Raw genomic sequence first — 19,661 nt, 5'->3', positions numbered from 1 at the left:
CTTCAGGACATTTCTGCAGGAGGTCCTCAGAGTATTGTTATAAGCCCAACCATCGACAGCTGCTTCTTCAATGACAATCCCTCCATCATAGGGTCAGAAGTGGGGGATATTCATCGATGATTAGTGTTCAGCAGCACTTGTGACTCCCCACAGACTGAAGCAGTCAATATTCAAATTAAACAAGACTTGGAAAATAACTAGGTTTGGACTGACAAGTGGTAAGTAACATTCATGCCACACAAATGCCAGGCAATGACCATCTCCAGTAAGAGACAATCTAAACAATACTCCTTGACATTCAATGATGTTACCATCACTGAATACCCACTATCAGTATCTTAGTGTTACCATTGACCAGAGACTGATCTGGATCTGCTACATAAACAGAGAGGCTACAACGGTAGGTCAAAGGCTCAGAATAATGCAATATGTAACTCACCTCCTGATACCCCAAAGTCTGTCCACCATTTACAAGGCACAAGTCAGGATGTGATGGAGTACTCCCCACTTGCATGGATGAGTGTGGCTCCAACAACACTTAGGAAGCTTGACACCATCCAGGACAAAGCAATCCACTTGGTTGGCACCACATCCATAAGCATCCACCTGCTCCATCACTGACACTCAGTAACATCAGTGTGTATGAACTACAAGATGCACAGCAGAAATTCACCAAAGATCCTTCCAAATCCACAACCATCTAGAAGGACAAGGGCAGCAGATACATGTGAACACCACCATCTGCAAGTTCCCCTCCAGGCCACTCACTGACTTGGAAATGTGTTGCCATTCCTTCAATGCCGCTGGGTCAAAATGCTGGAATTCCTGCCCTAAGGGCATTACGGGTCAACCTACACGCATGGATTAGCACCACCTTCTCAGGAGTAACTAAGGATGGGCAAAAAATACTGACCAGCCAGCTACACCCATGTCCCCTAAAAGGTGAGGCATTAGTTTGTAACGAGGTTAGCAAAAACAAGAGTGCATGGAAATGGAGATAACCTTATACTCAGTGAATACAGGGTACAGAATTCAGATAAGGGCTTCATTCATTATTGGCAGGAAGTGAAAAAGTAGTGCTCCCCATGGGTTTGATCTGGGGTTTCTGCTCCTCAGGATCTTTATTAATCACTTGGATAATGGACTAAGTGTTGAATATTCAGGTGATCAGGTGACACTTAGCCAGAAAACAGTACGTTTTGTGGAGGGGAGCAGAAGCTGAAAAGGGATACAGACAGACTAAGTGACTGGCCGGACTTTGATAGGTGGAGTTAAATGTGGTGAATGTGAATTTTGGAACATATTCTTAAATGAAGAGAGAACAATTGAGGTGTTCTTGTGCAAAAATCACAAAAAGCTAAAACCTAAGTACAAAAGTATCCAAAACACTAAAGGGATGTTGGCTTGCATCATTCAGACAGCTAGAGAAGGACTGGCCTTGGAAAGGGTACAGTGCAGATTCAGCAGAATGACTGTGCAGCTGAAAGGTTAAATAATGATGACAGGTTGCATAAATCTGGTTTGTAATTCCTTCATCTTAGAAGGTTGCAAGATTATTTCAGCAGGTATTTAAAATGATGAAAGGATTCAATAAAATAGATAGAGAAATATCATTTCCTCCAGTGGGGGAAAATCAAGAATTGCAATCTTGGAGCCAGGTCATATATGAATGAAAGTCTTTGAATACTGGGTTAATTGCAAGTTTCAAGACTGAGATAAATAGATTTTTGTTAGGTGAGGGTATCAAGAAATATGAAAAGAAAGCAGAATCTCAGAATAGAACAATGCAGCACAGAAGGAGGACATAGGTAATTGGAACAGGAACAGACACTCAGTTGGCAAAGCCTGCGCCACCATTCAACACCATCATGATTGATTCCCTGACCTTAACTTCATTTCCCTACTCACTCCACATATCCCTTAATTTCCCCGAAAGATTAGAAATCCTGCACGACAATTCCAAAAATCCATAAGGCTCAGTGGTTAGCACTGCTGCCTCACAGCGCCAGGGACCTGGGTTCGATTCCAGCCTCAGGTGACTGTCTGTGTGGAGTTGGCACATTCTCCCCGTGAATGTGTGGGTTTTGTCCGGTTGCTCCAGTTTCCTCCCACAGTCCAAAAGGTGTACAGGTTAGGCAGATTGGCCATAGGAAATTGCCCATAGTGCCCTGGGATGTGCAAGTTAGGTGGATTAGCAATGGGAAATGCAGGGTTATGGAAATAAGGCCTGGGGGGGGGATGCTGTTCAAAGGGCTAATGTGGACTTGATGGTACAAATGTCCTGCATCTATGTATTTTACTCTATGATGCTTTTCTACCTGCTGGTTGAAGAAATGTTTCCTCATCTCAGTCCAAAATAGTTGAACCCTTATTGTGAGACTGCGGCCAATGTTCTAGATTTGAGAGTCAAGTGAAAATAAAATCGCTCTCCCCACCCCCCTGCCGTAAAGCCCCTTCAGGATCTTCTATTTCAATCAGTTCACCTGCATTCTTCTGAACTCGAGCGAAAACGTTACACTCGACAAGTAAGAACGTTACAGGTGGGCACTTCGAAACAATGGTAGGTTTGGGAGCAAGTGAGGACTGCAGGTGCTGGAGATCAGGTTCAAAGAGTGTGGTTGTGGAAAAGCACAGCAGGCCAGGCAGCATCGGAGGAGCAGGACAGTCGACATTTTGGGCATAAGCCCTTCATCAGGAATGTGGGGGGCTAAGAGATAAACGGGAGGGGGGGGGTGGGGGAGGACTTGGAAGGTGATAGGGAGATGAAGGTGGGGGATGATAGTGATAGGTTGGAGCAAAGGGTGGAGCAGATAAGTGGGCGGGAAGGAAAATGGACAGGTAGGATAGTTCAAGAAGGCAGTGTCGAGTTGGGGGGGTTGGATCTGGGATATGGTAGAGGGAGGGGAGATAAGGAAACTGGTGAAATTGACATTGATGCCATGTGATTGGAGGGTCCCAAGATGGAAGATGAGGTGTTCTTTCTCCAGGCATCGGGTGGCTTGAATTTGGCAGTGGAGGTGGCCTCAGACTTGCATGTCCTTGGCGGAGTGGGGGAGGTGGAGTTAAAGTAGTCAGCCACAGAGCGGTGGGGTTGTTGGGTACTTGTGGCCTGGAGATGTTCTTTGAACCGTTCCACAAGTTGGCATCCTGTCTCCCTAATGCAGAGGAGACCAGATCAAGAGCAATGGACACAGTACATGAGGTGTTTGGATGTGTAGGAACTCTCTGCAGGATATGGAAAGATCCTTTAGGGCCTTGGATGGAGGTGAAAGGTGCAGGTTTTACATCTCTTGTGGTGCAGGGCAAGATGCCAGGAGTACACCGGCGGGCTGGTGGGGTGCATGGACCTAATGAGGGAGCTGCAGAGGGAATGGTCTCTGCAGAATGCTGATAGGGGTGGGGACGGACACATATCCCTGGTGGTGGGGTCTGACTGCAGGTGACGGAAATGTTGAAGGATGATGCGTTATATCTGGAGATTGGTGGGCTGGGAGGGAGGATCAGGGGCTCTATCCTTGTTGTGGTTGGAGGGGTGGGATTCAAGGCTGGAGGTGCGGGAATTGGAGGAGCTGCACTGGAGGGCATTGTTGATCACATGGGAGGGGAAATTGCAATCTTTGAAGTAGGAGGCCATCTGGGATGTTCTGGAGTGGAATAGTAGGATTGGCAGAGTCAATATGGATTTAAGAAAAGGACATCATCCTTAACAAAACCTTTGAAGCTCTTTTTATGAATACAACTAACACAATAGATAAGGGGGAACTAGTGAATGTGATCTATTTAGATTTTCATAAAGCTTTTGCTAATGTCCCATACAGGAAATCAGTAAACAAAATTGGAGTGAAAGGGGGTGAAGTGAAAGAGATATGCCAAAATGAATTGACAACAAGTTGCTGGGCAGCAAATGAACAGTAAGAGTAAGTGGCTTTAGCTTAACATTGGCGGCAGAATAGTACAGCAAGGATCAGTGTTAGCTCCCAGCTATTCACATTCTATACCAATGACTGGATGATGAGACGAGATATAATATTTCCAAATTTGCAGATGACTAAAAACCACGTGGAAATTTAAGCTGTGATGACGTTACGAAGATGATTCAAGAGGATTTGGAGATGCTAAGTGAGTGCCAAGTTTATGGCAGATAGAATATAACATGGGGAAAGGTGGTTATTTACTTTGATATAAAATTAAAACATAGAGAATATTTCTTAAATGGTGAGAGATTGGGAACTATTGACCTTCAAGGGGACTTGAGTGTCCTTGTTCATGAGTCACTGAACGTTAACTTGCAGATACATTGAACAATTAAGGAGGCAATTGGTACATTGACCCTTACAAATAGGAGTAGGAATAAAGAGAATAGAAATAAAGAAGTCTCACTTTAACAATACAGATCCTTGCTGAGACCATATCTGGAGTATCGTCATCTTACCTATACACAGATGAGCTCATTGCAGAGGGAGGGCAACAAAGTCACCAAACTAATTGAGGGATTGTCCTAAGATGAAAGATTAAACTAACTGGGCTTTTATTCTCTAGAGTTCAGAAGAACAAGAGATGATCTAATAGAAACATATATACTTCTTACAGGACTGGGAGTTTGTGAGGGTGAGGGGAGAGAGCACAGCAAGAATGCGGGGGGAAACACAGAGAACACAAGAGTGAGAGAGAAAGAGAACACAGAGTGAGAGAACATGAGATAAAGAGAGAATTGCACCACAAATCCACATTTTAAAACAAAATTAACCTGTTCATATATATTACTTTACATCTCTGGAGTCGGTGAGACTTGAACTCAGACTTTCCGGCCCAAAGGTAGGGACACTACTACTTTGCCACAAGAGCCAAGCCTCTTCATCTAAGTTGTTGACACAGATTGTTAAGAGTGGAGGCCAAGCATTGATCCATGTGGACTCTAATAACTGCCTGCCAACTTGAAAACGTGGCACTTTAGTAAGTGATATGTAATATGTCATCACCCAACTCCATTAGCCCTTATTTTGCTGCACCAACCTTTAGTTTGAATAGAAGGAGGCCATTTAGGGTGAGGTGAATAACCAAAAAAGATGAACGGACAGACACTAAGCCACAGTTGTAGAAATAGGAAAAATGACCAAGAGCATGCTCAAAAAAGTGGGAATGCTATAAAAGAAGATGCAGATAGGAGGTGACTAAAGGTTCTGTCACTAATTGCATGGAGAAAGAACTGGGGTTGGATGAACACAGATCAAAAGATTTAAGGACCAATAAATGCAATAGGAAATGGCAAGGAGTTACCTTAGCTGCATGTTAATGTAAGTGATAGCAGGAGCAATGGCACAAAGCCCACAGGAGAGTTATGAAGGTTCAGCCTGAAAGTAAAAAGAAACCTGTGCAAATGCAGTCAAGGCAAAGCATGGATGAGAGGCTGAATTGATTACTCTAGCTCTTATTAGCACAATGAAAACCCTATATTGCTCAAGGATCATCATCCTAACACTGAAACGTACTCAGTATACCAGCAACTCCTTACCGGTCCTATTCCCAGGAGAACTTCTGTCTTCCCCAGAGATCCTTGGGGCACGTGGGACTTTGGCAGACTTGGGTGTTCCAGTAAAGACTTTTATGGTGGTGGGAGTTGTTGACTGCACAGTTGCAGGAATTATTTGGACAGCTGAAAAAAAAGCATTCAAGTTTAAATGTGCTGCATCAAGCAGATGGTGCACAGTGGCTGGAAATGTTCAGCTCACACAATGAAATCCATAATTTACAGAACTGTTTGTTCATTACATGAACACCAGATGCAGCACTTAAATCTCAGCAGCTCTTTCTCTTTCAGAGGCACAATGCAGAAACTCTTATACCAATCGACAATGTCTGTCACACTTCAAAGGATAAAAATGTTATCATGACCTGCAACTGAAATTTACAAGTACCTTCCAATCCTTCATCACTGAAGAGTAATCAAAGTCTGACTGACCTCAGGCTATACTTACAGAAAGTACACTGCGGCCTTAAAAGGTTCACCTTTGTAGAATATCTTACGGAATGTTATTTCATAAATACGTCTGTCATTATAAACAGTACATCCCACTCCGAGCAGAGCAATGCTGTAGGGGATTTCTGGATAGAATTTATGAACAGACCATTCAGCCCAATTGCTCTGTGCTCACATTTATTCCTGAACTTCCTCTTCTCCTATTTCATCTCATTCCTCAACATACCTTTCTCACTTGTACATTTAGATGCAAATGTACCTGCGCAATTTGCCTTAATTACTGTATACAGTCACACAAAAGCATCATAGTCTCAACATGCAAAGAATGCAGATATTACAGTAAGATCAGCATTTATTAGCCATTTCTAATTTTCATTGAAAAGGTACATAGCAGCCTGCACGCTGAAGGTAAATCCACAAAGCTACAGGGGACATAGCTCGTGTACAGATAAAGTCAAAAGGTACAGACAATATATTTCCAGGTGAAGACTGAACTTAATTTGAGTAAAAACCTGCAAATGACATTGTCACAAGCTTGCTGTCCTTATCCTTCTGCTCACGGTTCATGGGTTTGGAATGTGTTGCTGAAGAACCCAGTGGCACGTTACTGCAAAGCATTTTGTAAATAGTATACTGCGTTGCATTGTGGGAATGCGTAAGGTTTAAAAAAAAAAACAAGAACTGCAGATGCTGGAAATCAGAAACAAAAACAGAAATTGCTTGAAAAACTCAAAGATCTGGCAGCATCTGTGGAAATGAAAGTAGAGTTAACATTTCGGGTCCAGTTAACATTTCTGCAGAACTGGACTGTCAGTCACTGGATTCGAAACATTAACTTTGCTTTTGCTCCACAGACACTGCCAGATCTGCTGAGTTTTTCCAAATATATGTTTTTATTTGTGAATGTTTAAGGTGGATGGCCTAATAATCAGGAGAGTTGCTTTGTTTTGGATGGTGTTGAGTGTTCAGGACTGTTATAGTGGATCCGACCAAGCAAGGAGAGTATTCCATCACACTCTTCATTAGTGTCTCACAGATGTTGTACAGGCTTTGGGAGTCATGAGGTGAGGGGCAGACTGTCCTGCCTCTGACCTTCTATTGGAAGAAATATCATTGAAGAAGCATCCCAAGATGGCTGCCCTAATGACAGTGACCTGAGAAAGTGATGGCCAGAGCTGAGATGATTTTCCTCCAACACCCACAACCACCTTCCTTTGTACTAGGGGTAATTCTAACCAATGAATATACCCTCCACTTCCAATTCCCATTGACCTCAACTTGACTTGGGTCCCCTGATGCCACATTCAGTCAAATGCTACTTTGATATTAAAAGCCAAGGCTGTTAGGAGATATTGTGTCAAGTAGTCTTGCAGAACCCAAAGCAAGCAACAGTGAGCAGGTTGTTGCTGTGCAGCTGCCTCTGGACAGCATTGTTAACCACTTGCAGAGGACTGACAGCGGATTGACTGGGCAGCAATTGTCTTAATTTTATTTGCTCTGCTTTTAATGGACAGGACATGTTTGGACAACTTTCCACATTGGCAGGTAGATGTGACTGTCATTGTTGTACTGGAACACCTTGACGACAGGCATGGCTATTTGTGGAGTCCAAGTCTTCAGACAGGCATGTTGTCAGGGTGCACAGCATATGCTGCATCCATTGCGTTCATATGGAGTGAATCAGGTTGGTTGAAGGTTGCTTTGGTGAATGGGAGGGGAAGCAGAATTCAGGAGAAGTGTCTTATGCATTTGACACTTTGATTGAAGTCATTTGCACTGACGCACTGTGTTATACCAGCATTGAGGGCATTCATAGGGGTTCCTAGTCTCCTTAGTAATTTAATTATCAAACAGTACTCATGACTGGATGTAGCAACTCTGCAGAACAAAGGTCTGACTTGCAAGTTGTGGAATAGTTTAGCGCAGTCTATTGCATGCTACTTGCTAGTTTAGCACAAACACCACTGTGCTATAGCTCATTGTCAACCTGTGCCATGTTCTTCTATACTCCTCAGATTGGTTGAACACGGTTCAGCTGCTGAAGGCCTGCAGCACCTCAAGGATGCCCAGTTTTGAGTTGCTAACTCGGTTTAGTACAGGAACACAACATAATGGAAGTGCAGTGGTCACTCCCACTAATGTAACCTTAGATGGACAAACTTGCCACAACATAGCAAAGTGAGGAACAGGGAGCGGGCGCAGTTTAATACGTGGCTGCGCAGCTGGTGTAGGAGGGAGGACTTCAGAAATGTAGATAATTGGGATGCCTTCTGGGGAAGGTGGGACCTGTACAAGAAGGACGGGTTGCATCTGAAATGGAAGGGGACCAATGTCCTGGGTGGAAGGTTTGCTTGTGTTGTTCGAGAGGGTTTAAACTAGTATGGCAGGGGGGTGGGAACCTGAGCTGTATACCGGAGGTGAGAGTTGATGCAGATGAGGCAATAGCAAGAGGCAGACCAGCTCGTGGGAAAGATTTTCCTGGCAAGGAACCAAGGTTTCAGTTAAAATGCGTTTGCTTTAACATAAGGAGTATCAGGAATAAAAGTGACGAACTTAGAGCATGGATCAGTACCTGGTGCTATGATGTTGTGGCCATAACAGAGACATGGGTTTCTCAGGGGCAGGAATGGTTGGGTGTTGCAGGGTTTAGAGCATTTAAAAAGAATAGGGAGGGGGAAAAAAAGAGGAGGGGGTGTAGCACTGCTAATCAGAGAAGGTATCACAGCTACAGAAGCTTCCATTGGCGAGGAAGATCTGCCTACCAAGTCAGTATGGGTGGAAATTAGGAACAGCAAGGGAGCAGTCACCTCTTTAGGGGTTTACTACAGGCCCCCCAATAGCAGCAGGGAGATGGAAGAAAGCATAGGTCGGCAGGTTTTGGAAAAGTGTGGACGTAGTAGGGTTGTTGTAATGGGTGACTTTAACTTTCCCAATATTGATTGGAACCTCCTTCGAGCAGAAGCTTTGAATGGAGCTGTTTTTGTAAGATGTGTTCAGGAGGGTTTCCTAACTCAGTACGTTGACAGGCCGACGAGGGGAGAGGCCATTCTAGACTTAGTGCTCGGAAACGAGCCGGGGCAGGTATCAGATCTTGTGGTGGGAGAGCATTTTGGTGATAGTGACCACAACTGCCTCACATTCTACATAGCTATGGAGAAGGAGAGGATTAGGCAAAATGGGAGGATATTTAATTGGGGAAGAGGAAATTATGATGCGATTAGACATGAGTTAGGAAGCATGGATTGGGAGCAATTGTTCCATGGTAAAGGCACTATAGACATGTGGAGACTGTTTAAGGAACAGTTGTTGCAAGTGATGAATAAATATGTCCCTCTGAGACAGGCAAGAAGTGGTAAGATAAAGGAACCTTGGATGACGAGAGCGGTGGAGCTTCTCGTCAAAAGGAAGAAGGTAGCTTACATAAGGTGGAGGAAGCTAGGGTCAAGCTCAGCTCTAGAGGATTACAGGCAGGCGAGAAAGGAGCTCAAAATGGTCTGAGGAAAGCCAGGAGGGGGCACGAGAAAGGCTTGGCAGAACAGATTAGGGAGAACACAAAGGCATTTTACACTTATGTGAGGAATATGAGAATGGTCAAAGAAAGAGTAGGGCCGATCAGGGATAGCATAGGGAAATTGTGTATGGAGTCTGAGGAGGCAGGGGAAGCTCTAAATGAGTTTTTTGCTTCTGTCTTTACAAAAGAAACAAACTTTGTAGTGAATGAAACCTTTGAAGAGCAGGTGTGCATGCTGAAATGGATAGAGATAGAGGAAGCTGATTAGCAGAAAATTTTGTCAAACATTAAGATTGACAAGTCGCCAGGCCCGGACCAGATTTGTCCTCGGCTGCTTTGGGAAACAAGAAATGCAATTGCTTCACCACTTGCGAAGATCTTTTCATCCTCGCTCTCCACTGGAGTCGTACCCGAGGACTGGAGAGAGGCAAATGTAATTCCTCTCTTCAAGAAAGGAAATAGGGAAATCCCCGGCAATTACAGACCAGTAAGTCTCACGTCAGTCGTCTGCAAGGCGTTAGAAAGGATTCTGAGGGATAGAATTTATGACCATCTGGAAGAGCATGGCTTGATTAAATGCAGTCAACACAGCTTTGTGAGGGGCAGGTCATGCCTCACAAATCTTATAGAGTTCTTTGAGGATGTGACTAGAAAAGTTGATGAGGGTCAAGCTGTGGATGTGGTGTATATGGACTTCAGCAAGGCATTTGATAAGGTTCCCCATGGTAGGCTCATTCAGAAGGTCAGGAGGAATGGGATTCAGGGGAACATAGCTCTCTGGATACAGAATTGGCTGGCCAACAGAAGACAGTGAGTGGTAGTTGAAGGAAAATATTCTGCCTAGAAGTCTGTGGTGAGTGGTGTTCCACAGGGCTCGGTCCTTGGGCCTCTACTGTTTGTAATTTTTATTAATGACTTGGATGAGGGGATTGAAGGATGGGTCAGCAAGTTTGCAGATGACACAAAGGTTGGAGGTGTCGTTGACAGTATAGAGGGCTGTTGTATGCTGCAGCGGGACATTGACAGGATGCAGAGATGGGCTGAGAGGTGGCAGATGGAGTTCAACCTGGATAAATGCGAGGTGATGCATTTTGGAAGGTCGAATTTGAAAGCTGAGTACAGGATTAAGGATAGGATTCTTGGCAGTGTGGAGGAACAGAGGGATCTTGGGGTGCAGGTACATAGATCCCTTAAAATGGCCACCCAAGTGGACAGGGTTGTTAAGAAAGCATATGGTGTTTTGGCTTTCATTAACAGGGATATTGAGTTTAAGAGTCGAGAGATCTTGTTGCAGCTCTATAAAACTTTGGTTAGACCGCACTTGGAATACTGCGTCTAGTTTGGTCGCCCTATTATAAGAAAGATGTGGATGCTTTGGAGCGGGTTCAGAGGAGGTTTACCAGGATGCTGCCTGGACTGAGGGCTTATCTTATGAAGAGAGGTTGACTGAGCTCGGACTTTTTCATTGGAGAAAAGAAGAAGAGGGGACCTAATTGAGGTATACAAGATAATGAGAGGCATAGATAGAGTCGATAGCCAGAGACTATTTCCCAGGGCAGAAATGACTAACACGAGGGGTCATAGTTTTAAGCTGGTTGGAGGAAAGTATAGAGAGGATGTCAGAGGCGGGTTCTTTACACAGAGAGTTGTGAGAGCATGGAATGCGTTGCCAGCAGCAGTTATGGAGGCAGGATCACTGGGGACATTTAAGAGACTCCTGGACATGCATATGGTCACAGAAATTTGAGGGTGCATACACGAGGATCAGTGATCGGCACAACATCGTGGGCTGAAGGGCCTGTTCTGTGCTGTACTGTTCTATGTTCTAAATTGGTGAGGATGAAGCCAAGCAGGATTCCCCTCCCATTGGTTCTATTGCTGATAGAAGAGAGGAAGGAACCTTTCCCCATGGTGGAGGGATCAATGGAGGCATAGATTTAAGGTAAGAGAAAGGCAGTTTGGAGGGAATGTGAGGAAAAGCATTTTAACCAGAGGGAGGTGGGAATCTGGAACTCGCTGCTTGTGAGGGTGGTAGAGGCAGAAAGCCTCATAACATTGAAGCAGCATTTAGATAGACACTTGCAATGCCAAGGCATGAAAAGTGTGGCGCTGGAAAAGCACAGGAGGTTAGGCCGCATCCGAGGAGCAGGAGCATCGACATTTCGGGCACAAACCCTTCATCAGGAAAGTGGCCACATTCAGGCAGCACATTCCTGATGAAGAGCTTATGCCCAAAACGTCGATTCTCCTGCTCCTCAGATGCTGCCTGACCTGCCGTCCTTTTCCAGCACCACACTTTTTGATTCTGATCTCCAGCATCTGCAGTCCTCACTTTCTCCCAATGCCAAAGCACTGGAAAATGGGATTAAAATAATTAGGTGCTTGTTTTTGATTGTCGCTGACTCAATGGGTTTTCCTGTGCTGTAGATCTCTCTGATGCTGGAAATAATTTCTTTGTTTATCCGACCTAAGTGGCATCCCCCTTAACTTTTGAAATAGTGCCACTGGTTCTAGACTCTCTAACCAGTGGCGAGATCTGAACTCCCATCTCTAGATTACACGGTAACCAACATAACCATTATACATGAAATATACAGCAGAAACAAGCGACGCAGCAAAACTGATCCACGCTGATGTTTTGGCTCCACTAAAGCCTGCTCGCATCCTTTTTTATTTTACTACCAGGATAACGTTCTATTCCCTTCTCTCACATATGCTTACTTGTTTCCTCTTAAAATACATCTACGCTATTCAGCTCAACTCCCTGTCAAATCAAATTACATAATCTCCCTGTACACTGGGTGAAGAAGTGCCTTTAGCATTCCCCAAGTGAATTCTTGGCGACAATCTGAATTTGATAGGCAACACTTTTGTTCTTCATCACAAACATAAATATTCTGTGGCTATTGGAATTAATAACAACCACCTGATTATTTTCGGACGAATGCCAAAACATTAATTTAATTATTTTAGAAAGCAAATGTAAGTCTATGCTGAAATTTATCAAAAGAAAAACAACACTACTTCTGAAGTGTCAATTACTCATTCTGAAAGGTTCACTTGGAAGCATCCCACAGCGGAGGCTCTTGTCATTTTCAAACAACCAAATGATTAAAAGATCAACACACAATAGAATACATCAGTGATGACAGTCTGAATCTGACTCAATCTGATAGCATGAAAAGGTCTTCTTCTGGTATTGAATCCGAGGGATGTGCATCAGTCTTAACTTATATTTAGCAGGTATAAGTAACCGCTTCAAGGGATTGCTGTGCACAACATCCTAACCATTCCCACAGCTGCAGTCATGTGCAAACACATTGTTTGAACAATAAGCAAAGCTTAGATTTCAGATTTACATGGCAAACTGGAAAGAATAATTGAACATGAGCCCGTAACACCAAAAATTCCAAAACCTCAAATAACACAATCTCCGTCACTGTATATACACGGTGTCAAATATAAAAATGGTAAAAATGCAAAAGTAAGTTCCCAAAACATCTTGGAATTCTATGACAATAATGGAATCAGCAAGGGGATTTATTACATATTACATAAAATGTTAGACAAATAACAAGATACACAAAATATCTTCCCCTCCTAACGCAGCAAGATATATTGAGTTAAGTACTCACGTTGGTCAATAGTAACGGTTGCAATTTCACCTGTCTGTTCTTGGCTTGCTAACACATCTGTAAAGTAGAAACAGACTTCATTAATTCAAAGAACCAAAGAATTTTAATCCTCTTCTGGAGGAACATCTACTTCACAGTTTGCCCAAATTCAAACTGCAATTCTGCTAAAGGTACAAGATTTTACATTACCAGTGAATGTACTACCTTCAGTTACAGTTCTGTGCTAAGTTAGGTGTTCAGCAGGGATGACTGAGATGCTAGAAAAGGGTCAACATTGGAGGCTTCAAGGGGTTCAACTTGAAGAACCAATCAGGGTTACAGCAAGAGGAAGACTGCACACCCATGCATGCACACACCTCTATTTGACAACAGTTCCCAAATATATGACCTCCACCATCTACAAGAGATGTCAAAACCCTACTGTTTTCAAGTTCTTTTTCATGTCTCAGTACCTGATAGTGAAAAACGTGATCGTCATTGGATCAAAATCCCAAGAAAGCAATGAATGTAATCTGATTAGGAGTGAGAGAGTAACCTCATCACACTGACTGAAATGGTGTCAGCACAACACTACCTTCTCAAAGCTGAAAAATGTGTTGCTGGAAAAGTGCAACAGGTCAGGCAGCATCCAAGGAGCAGGAGAATCGATGTTTCAGGCATAAGCCTTTCTTCAGGCAATTAAAGATGGATAATGGGCCAAAAGGCCTCTTCTGTTCTGTATGATTCTATGAAGTATGCATGGCTATTGAGCTGGGACAGGGTCAGGCTCCACTGCACATCTAAATTTAAACAACCTATTAACATCATGATCTTTGTTCTTACCCATTAACCCAGGGAATCAGATAAAACTGATTATACAAAACTAAATATGAAATAGGTGAGGGAGAGTGAGCAAGAAAAAGATAAATGGGACAAGATAGAAAGAAAACAAGATTTTGAATTTAATGGAAAGAAACAGGAGTCTGAACGTATGGTTTGTTTTTGTTCACTTGTGACATATGGGTGTCACTGGCTAAGCAAGTGCCAATTGCTAATTGCCAATCTTAAATTACCCTCCAGAAGGTGATGGTGATTTACAGAGTACCCAGCTACACTGTTAGTGCTGTTCGGCAGTCTCAGGCTAGTAACCCGGTGACGGTGAAGGAATGGAAGCATAGTTGCAATTCAGGATGGTTTACACTTTACAGGGCAAATTGCATTGATGGCGTTTCCATGTATCTGGTGACCTTGTTCTTCTTGGCCTTTTGGAAGGTACTGTTAGACGAGCCTTGGTGAGTTACTGCAGTGCATCACATAGATGGCACACACTGCTGTCACAGTGCATTACTGAATATCGAAGACAGTGGATAGGATGTCGATCAAGCAGCTGCTTTATCCTAGTTAGTGTCGTGCTGGAGTGTTGTTCGAGGTGTGACCATTCAGTGGAATGTATTCCATATTCCATCAAATGTTTGACAGGTGCCTTTTAGATGACTAACAGGCACTGGCAATCAGGAGGTGAATTATTCATTGCAGAATTCTCAGTTTCTGACTTGTTCTTGTAGTTAGAGTATTTATATTGCTGGCCTAGTTTCAGTTTCTGCAAATTGATAATGAGGGATTCAACAATGGTAATGCCATTGAACATCAAGTAGTAAAGGTTAGATTCTCATTGTTCTAGGACTTGTGTGACAGGAATGTTAATTGCCACTAATTAGTCTGAGCCTGATTACTATCCAGGTCATGCTGCATTTGAAGATGTTGGTCGAAGAGTGTGGAGCTGGACAAGCACAGCAGGTCAGGCAGCATCCGAGGAGCAGGATGGACGTTTTGGACATAAGCTCTTCATCAGGAATGAGGCTTGTGGCCCAAGGGGCTGAGAGATAAATGGAAGGCAGGGGTGGTGAGGAAGGTAGCTGGGAATGTTATAGGTAAATGAAGTGGGGGTGAAGGTGATAGGTCAGAGAGGAGGATGGAGCAGATAGGTGGGAAGGAAGATGGACAGGTAGGACAGTTCGAGAGGGTGGTGCCAAGTTGGAAGTTTGGATCTGGGACAAGGTGACAGGAGGAGAAATGAGGAAACTGGTGAAATCCACATGGATCCCGTGTGGTTGGAGGTTCCCAAGATAGAAGATGAAGCATTCTTCCTCCAGGTGTCGGGTAGTTAGGGTTTAGCGGTGAAGGCGACCCAGCACTTGCATGTCCTTGGTGGAGTTCTGACCTTTACGCTCCACCGTCCTCTCTGAACACCCCATCCCCACGTATCGCTCAGTGCCCTAAGGCCACAAGTCTCATTCCTGACGAAGGGCTTATGCTCAAAATGTTGATTCTCCTGCTCCTCGGACGCTACCTGACCGGCTGTGCTTTTCCAGCTCCACATTCTTCGACTGTGATCTCCAGCATCTGTAATCCTCACTTTCTCCTGCATTTCAATATGACCTGCTTCAGTGTCTGAGAAATTGCAAATGGTGAGCGAACACTGTGCAACTATCAGCAAACAGTCCACTTTTGGTGATTTGTTGGCTAACAATATTCCTGGCTAAAAGCAGGACACAGCCTGTGTCAGTTTGATTGCTGGTGAAACAATTTGACTCTCTGTGAAAGTAAGTTCAGGTGATCAAGATTTTAATCTTCAGTCAGCTGGCAAGAACACAGCCTAGGATTTACTCACACTTTCTCAGCAATTCCAAATGGCTCCAAAGAATTTCTCCTTTTGGTACTCTCTGCAGGAATTCCTCCTGGCTCAGGGCACACAGGTCTTTCCCCAGAACGTTCAGCTCTTTGATATCCACGTCAATCATGGTAAACTCTTTCATTACCCAGATGGCCCAATGCAACACCTGGTCTGCCGACCACTGAACTGGATCTAAAGCATAAAAATACAGACAACAACTAGATGAAGTGCATTTGAATGCCCTATCTGAAAGCACAGCTTTTGAAGAATAATTTCGTAACCTGCAATTGTAACACAGTTCATAGAATACCCAACACAGACATGAAATGTGGTGATGCTGCAAGTAGATTCATTAAAAACTTCACCAGGGAAATGAAAGGCAGGAAAGAAACATTCCACTGAAGCTTCACAAATACGAGGAAGGAGGTTATCTTAACCTACTAAATAATAACATTTGATTTCAGTAAACACAAGGAACAAATCCTGCCCCTGCAAACAGGCAGAATGTTTTTGATGAAACCAAAAGGAAACCCAGAGCAGTGACACCAGGTATATTCTGCGCTATAATCAGTGTGACAGTTGTGGTCTTTGTTTAAAATTGGTGATAAATGCATGAAGAATTTCCTTCCCACTGAAATACATATTCTTCTTTGGGTGTTCCTCGAGACAGAGGATGATTTATGATATATTAACCGTTCCCTTGCAACACACTGGGGGGAGTTTTAACCCACGTGATAGCGATCTAATCTGCTGCCTGATGACAGTTACAAGAATCAGAGGAGAGCCCATGCCCCACACTGCCCTGACAGCTACCAAGTGAGCACTCGGAGTTGTTAGTTATGCGTTTATCAGAGACTTGGGTGAAGGACAAAGGTGAGCGAGGTGGGTGGGGAGTTGGGAGGGACAAGGGCTGCCAGGAGGAAGGACATGGATGTGACTGGGTTGAGTCCCACCATCAGACACCAAAAGTCTTTGACTGAGGATGCTCCCCCTCCCTAGCCAAGAACTCAAGCAAACTATAACAGAGTTTGCTTTCTGGTTTGTGGGAAGAACCCACCCTACAATATGTCACCATTAACTGTGACCTGAAGGTCTCAATTTAAGGACCTCAACTGATTGAAGGATGGCTATTGACATGTATTTCTGCTCTGGGCTTATTTGGGTTAGAAGTGGGAAGATGGTGGGCTTTCTATTCTATTAAATTCTCTCCACTACCAACTCCCCTCTGGGTAGGGCATCAAATTCCTCCCTGTGGGTATAACTACACCCCATGGAGTGCAGCAGTTCAAGAAGGTGGTTCATCACCATCCTATCAAGGGTAATTAGTGATGGACAATAAATGCTGGTCTTGCCAGAAATGTTAACATCCCAAGAAGTTAGAAGTATCGGTAATCCAACGAGCCATTTTCAACTTTGTGACTTTTGAGCTAATCAATGCAGTATCTGCAATGCCAACTCTGATTCGAAAGCAAGATAGGACAAAACTAAGTGAGAACCTGATGTCCTGACCTGTATGGTTGCAGTTACATTTTTGCTTTATTGGCCTGGTCTTTCAAACACATGGTTGTGCAAAACAGGAACAGAAGCAGACTGTTTAGGCCCTTGAACCTATCCAACTATTGAGATCATGGCTAATTTGTTTCTATTTTGAATTCCACATTACCATCCACGTGATAACGTTTTTTTGCTTATTAAGAAACTAGTCACCTTTGCCTTAAGAATATTCCTTCCCCCCCCCCCCCCCCCCAACACCTCTACCATGTTCTGAAGGAGAAAGTTCGAAAGTTGCACAACACTCACTTGCACAATTCTCATCTCTATCCTGAAAGGATCACCATTAATTTGAAAACTATGTCACCTCGATCTGGATTCCCAACAGAAACATCTGCTCCACATCAATCTTGTTAAGACCATTCAGGATCTTAACACATCAATCAAGTGACTCCTCAAACCTCTAAACTCAAGTTGAAACAGACCCAACCTAACCAGCTTATTCTTGTAAGATAATACACTGTTTCCATGCACCAATCTCGTCAACATCCTATGAACTATCTCTAATGAATTTACATCTTTCCCACAGATGTAAAATATCTGCCACTGTTTTGTTCTGGATCTGTCCCCTAGCCTACTATGCCAGTTGACTTCAGCTGGTTCAGCTTGCATGCCCTCATAGTTGCTCTCAGTTAAGCTTAAAACAATGGCCTTAGATCAAATCTCCCTTTTAAACTGGATGCAAAGCCGAATGATATTGTGGCCACTGCTACCTAATGCTGCTTTAACTCGGAGATCATTAAATAACCCTGTCACATTTCACAATACAATCTGAACATAAGCTGCTCTCTGGGCGGTTCCAAAATGTTCTGCTCTACGAAACGCTTGAACGCAGTCTAGCAACTTTGCACCCAGGCTAATATTGCCAATCTGATTTTTCCAGTTTATAGGTAGGTTCAACTCACTCATGATTATTGCCATACCTTTGTCATGAGTACTCAAGATTGCATCCTGTATAGTTTGTGCTACATTGTGGTTACTGTTACGGGCCCTACAGACAACATCTACTAGTGACTTCTTTCCTCTAGTACTCCTCACACGCAACAAGTGATTCCAGATCCTGAGTTCCTAACAGAAGGTCATAATCTAACTATTGCACCAATCCCACTCTTGGTCTTAACAACTTGGAATTTAAATATATACATCAGGAACTGGAGATAAAGCTGGGTAATTTTCACAACACAGATCAGGCACGAACATGTTGACACTTGCCGAGAGGTAGGTCATGTTATGGAGCTCTAGGATACAGCTGATTTTGATGAGTCACTCTGGAAATAAATTGTTGAAAATCCTACAGGGCTTTCAAAAAGCAAAGTGGACCAAAACAAGCATTTTCTAAATTGAAGGTTTGGCTTTAATCCCCCTCTTTCATCCCCTGCCAAGTGGTTGACTCATTGTTGGCGCACAGTTTCCTAGGTGTCAGTCATCATTTGATACCATGTTCAATTGCCCATTATGTGCGCCTTTGGCTGTGACAGTCAGCTGACCATCTGACTATGACAGCCTGTGTAACAAAACTCGATTCTGACATCAAATGCATTGTCAGTGACAGTTGCTTGCTGCTTGTCCTTGTCTGGGGCAATGAGACCAAGTGAAACACCTCAAACCTGCTTAATATTTGCAGCTCAGCAAACTCTTATGGAGTGTGAAGAGAACAGCATTTCAATGTGATGCTTCAGCAGAATAGCACGGTACCTTTAAATACTAACGCACTCTGCTTGAGTGCTAGGATCTGGGTTAATGCTGCATTACACACTAGACAGCAAGCTGCTGACTTCAACTCAGATATTATGATACAGTCGGAAGTGAAAGATCTGTGTTTTACCACAATAGATTAAAATTAGCACTCATTTAGTCATATTGACCATCAACTGTCACTTGGGGTAGAAAGAATTTCCAGTCCATCCCCTTGTCTTAGGAAATACCATGAATTTGAGAAGAGGACAGGAAGAGAAATCTAGAATAATGTCCTAATTCCGACTAAAAATAACTCTAGATCAAATGCCTTAGGAGGTGACATTTGGAAAATGTTTACAGTCGGTTAGTTTTCAATATTATATGAACTAAACTGGGTATTTAATTACAAATTGTTGTCATTCTGGTAAATTAATCGAAGTTTTTAAATAGTGAAAACTATTCAATGTAGACATAAAAGAGAGAGCTTGCTAGTTACAAGGTCCTGCTTTATAAGACTTCAGACAGATTTATGCCTGGATCACAGCCTGAAATTACATCCAAATGGCTAATCTCATTCAGGAAGTCCCTGTAAATTTGACATTGAGTAAAAAATGCCAAACAAGTATAATAGAAGGGTTTCTTCTCTTCTCACAATGG

The 19,661-nt window shown here is 43.3% G+C and overlaps 1 protein-coding gene across 3 annotated transcripts in view; it reads right to left on the bottom strand.

Annotated features, from left to right (window-relative positions):
• gabpa (GA binding protein transcription factor subunit alpha) overlaps positions 1 to 19,661 on the bottom strand; it is a 74,451-nt gene that overhangs the window by 11,305 nt on the left and 43,485 nt on the right. For all 3 annotated transcript variants that reach the window (XM_087992472.1, XM_087992471.1, XM_087992473.1), the window contains 3 exons: positions 15,774 to 15,968; positions 13,124 to 13,180; positions 5,513 to 5,653 (listed from right to left, as the gene is read on the bottom strand). In XM_087992472.1, coding sequence (XP_087848598.1) covers positions 5,513 to 5,653; positions 13,124 to 13,180; positions 15,774 to 15,968 — 393 coding nt within the window. The remainder of the gene's footprint in view (positions 1 to 5,512; positions 5,654 to 13,123; positions 13,181 to 15,773; positions 15,969 to 19,661) is intronic.

Source organism: Chiloscyllium plagiosum, unplaced genomic scaffold, assembly GCF_037043375.1.
Source record: "Chiloscyllium plagiosum isolate Xiang-an unplaced genomic scaffold, Cpla_swu_hap1 HiC_scaffold_12, whole genome shotgun sequence".
Classification (NCBI taxonomy): domain Eukaryota; kingdom Metazoa; phylum Chordata; class Chondrichthyes; order Orectolobiformes; family Hemiscylliidae; genus Chiloscyllium; species Chiloscyllium plagiosum.
This window is presented reverse-complemented; position numbering and strand designations above follow the sequence as displayed.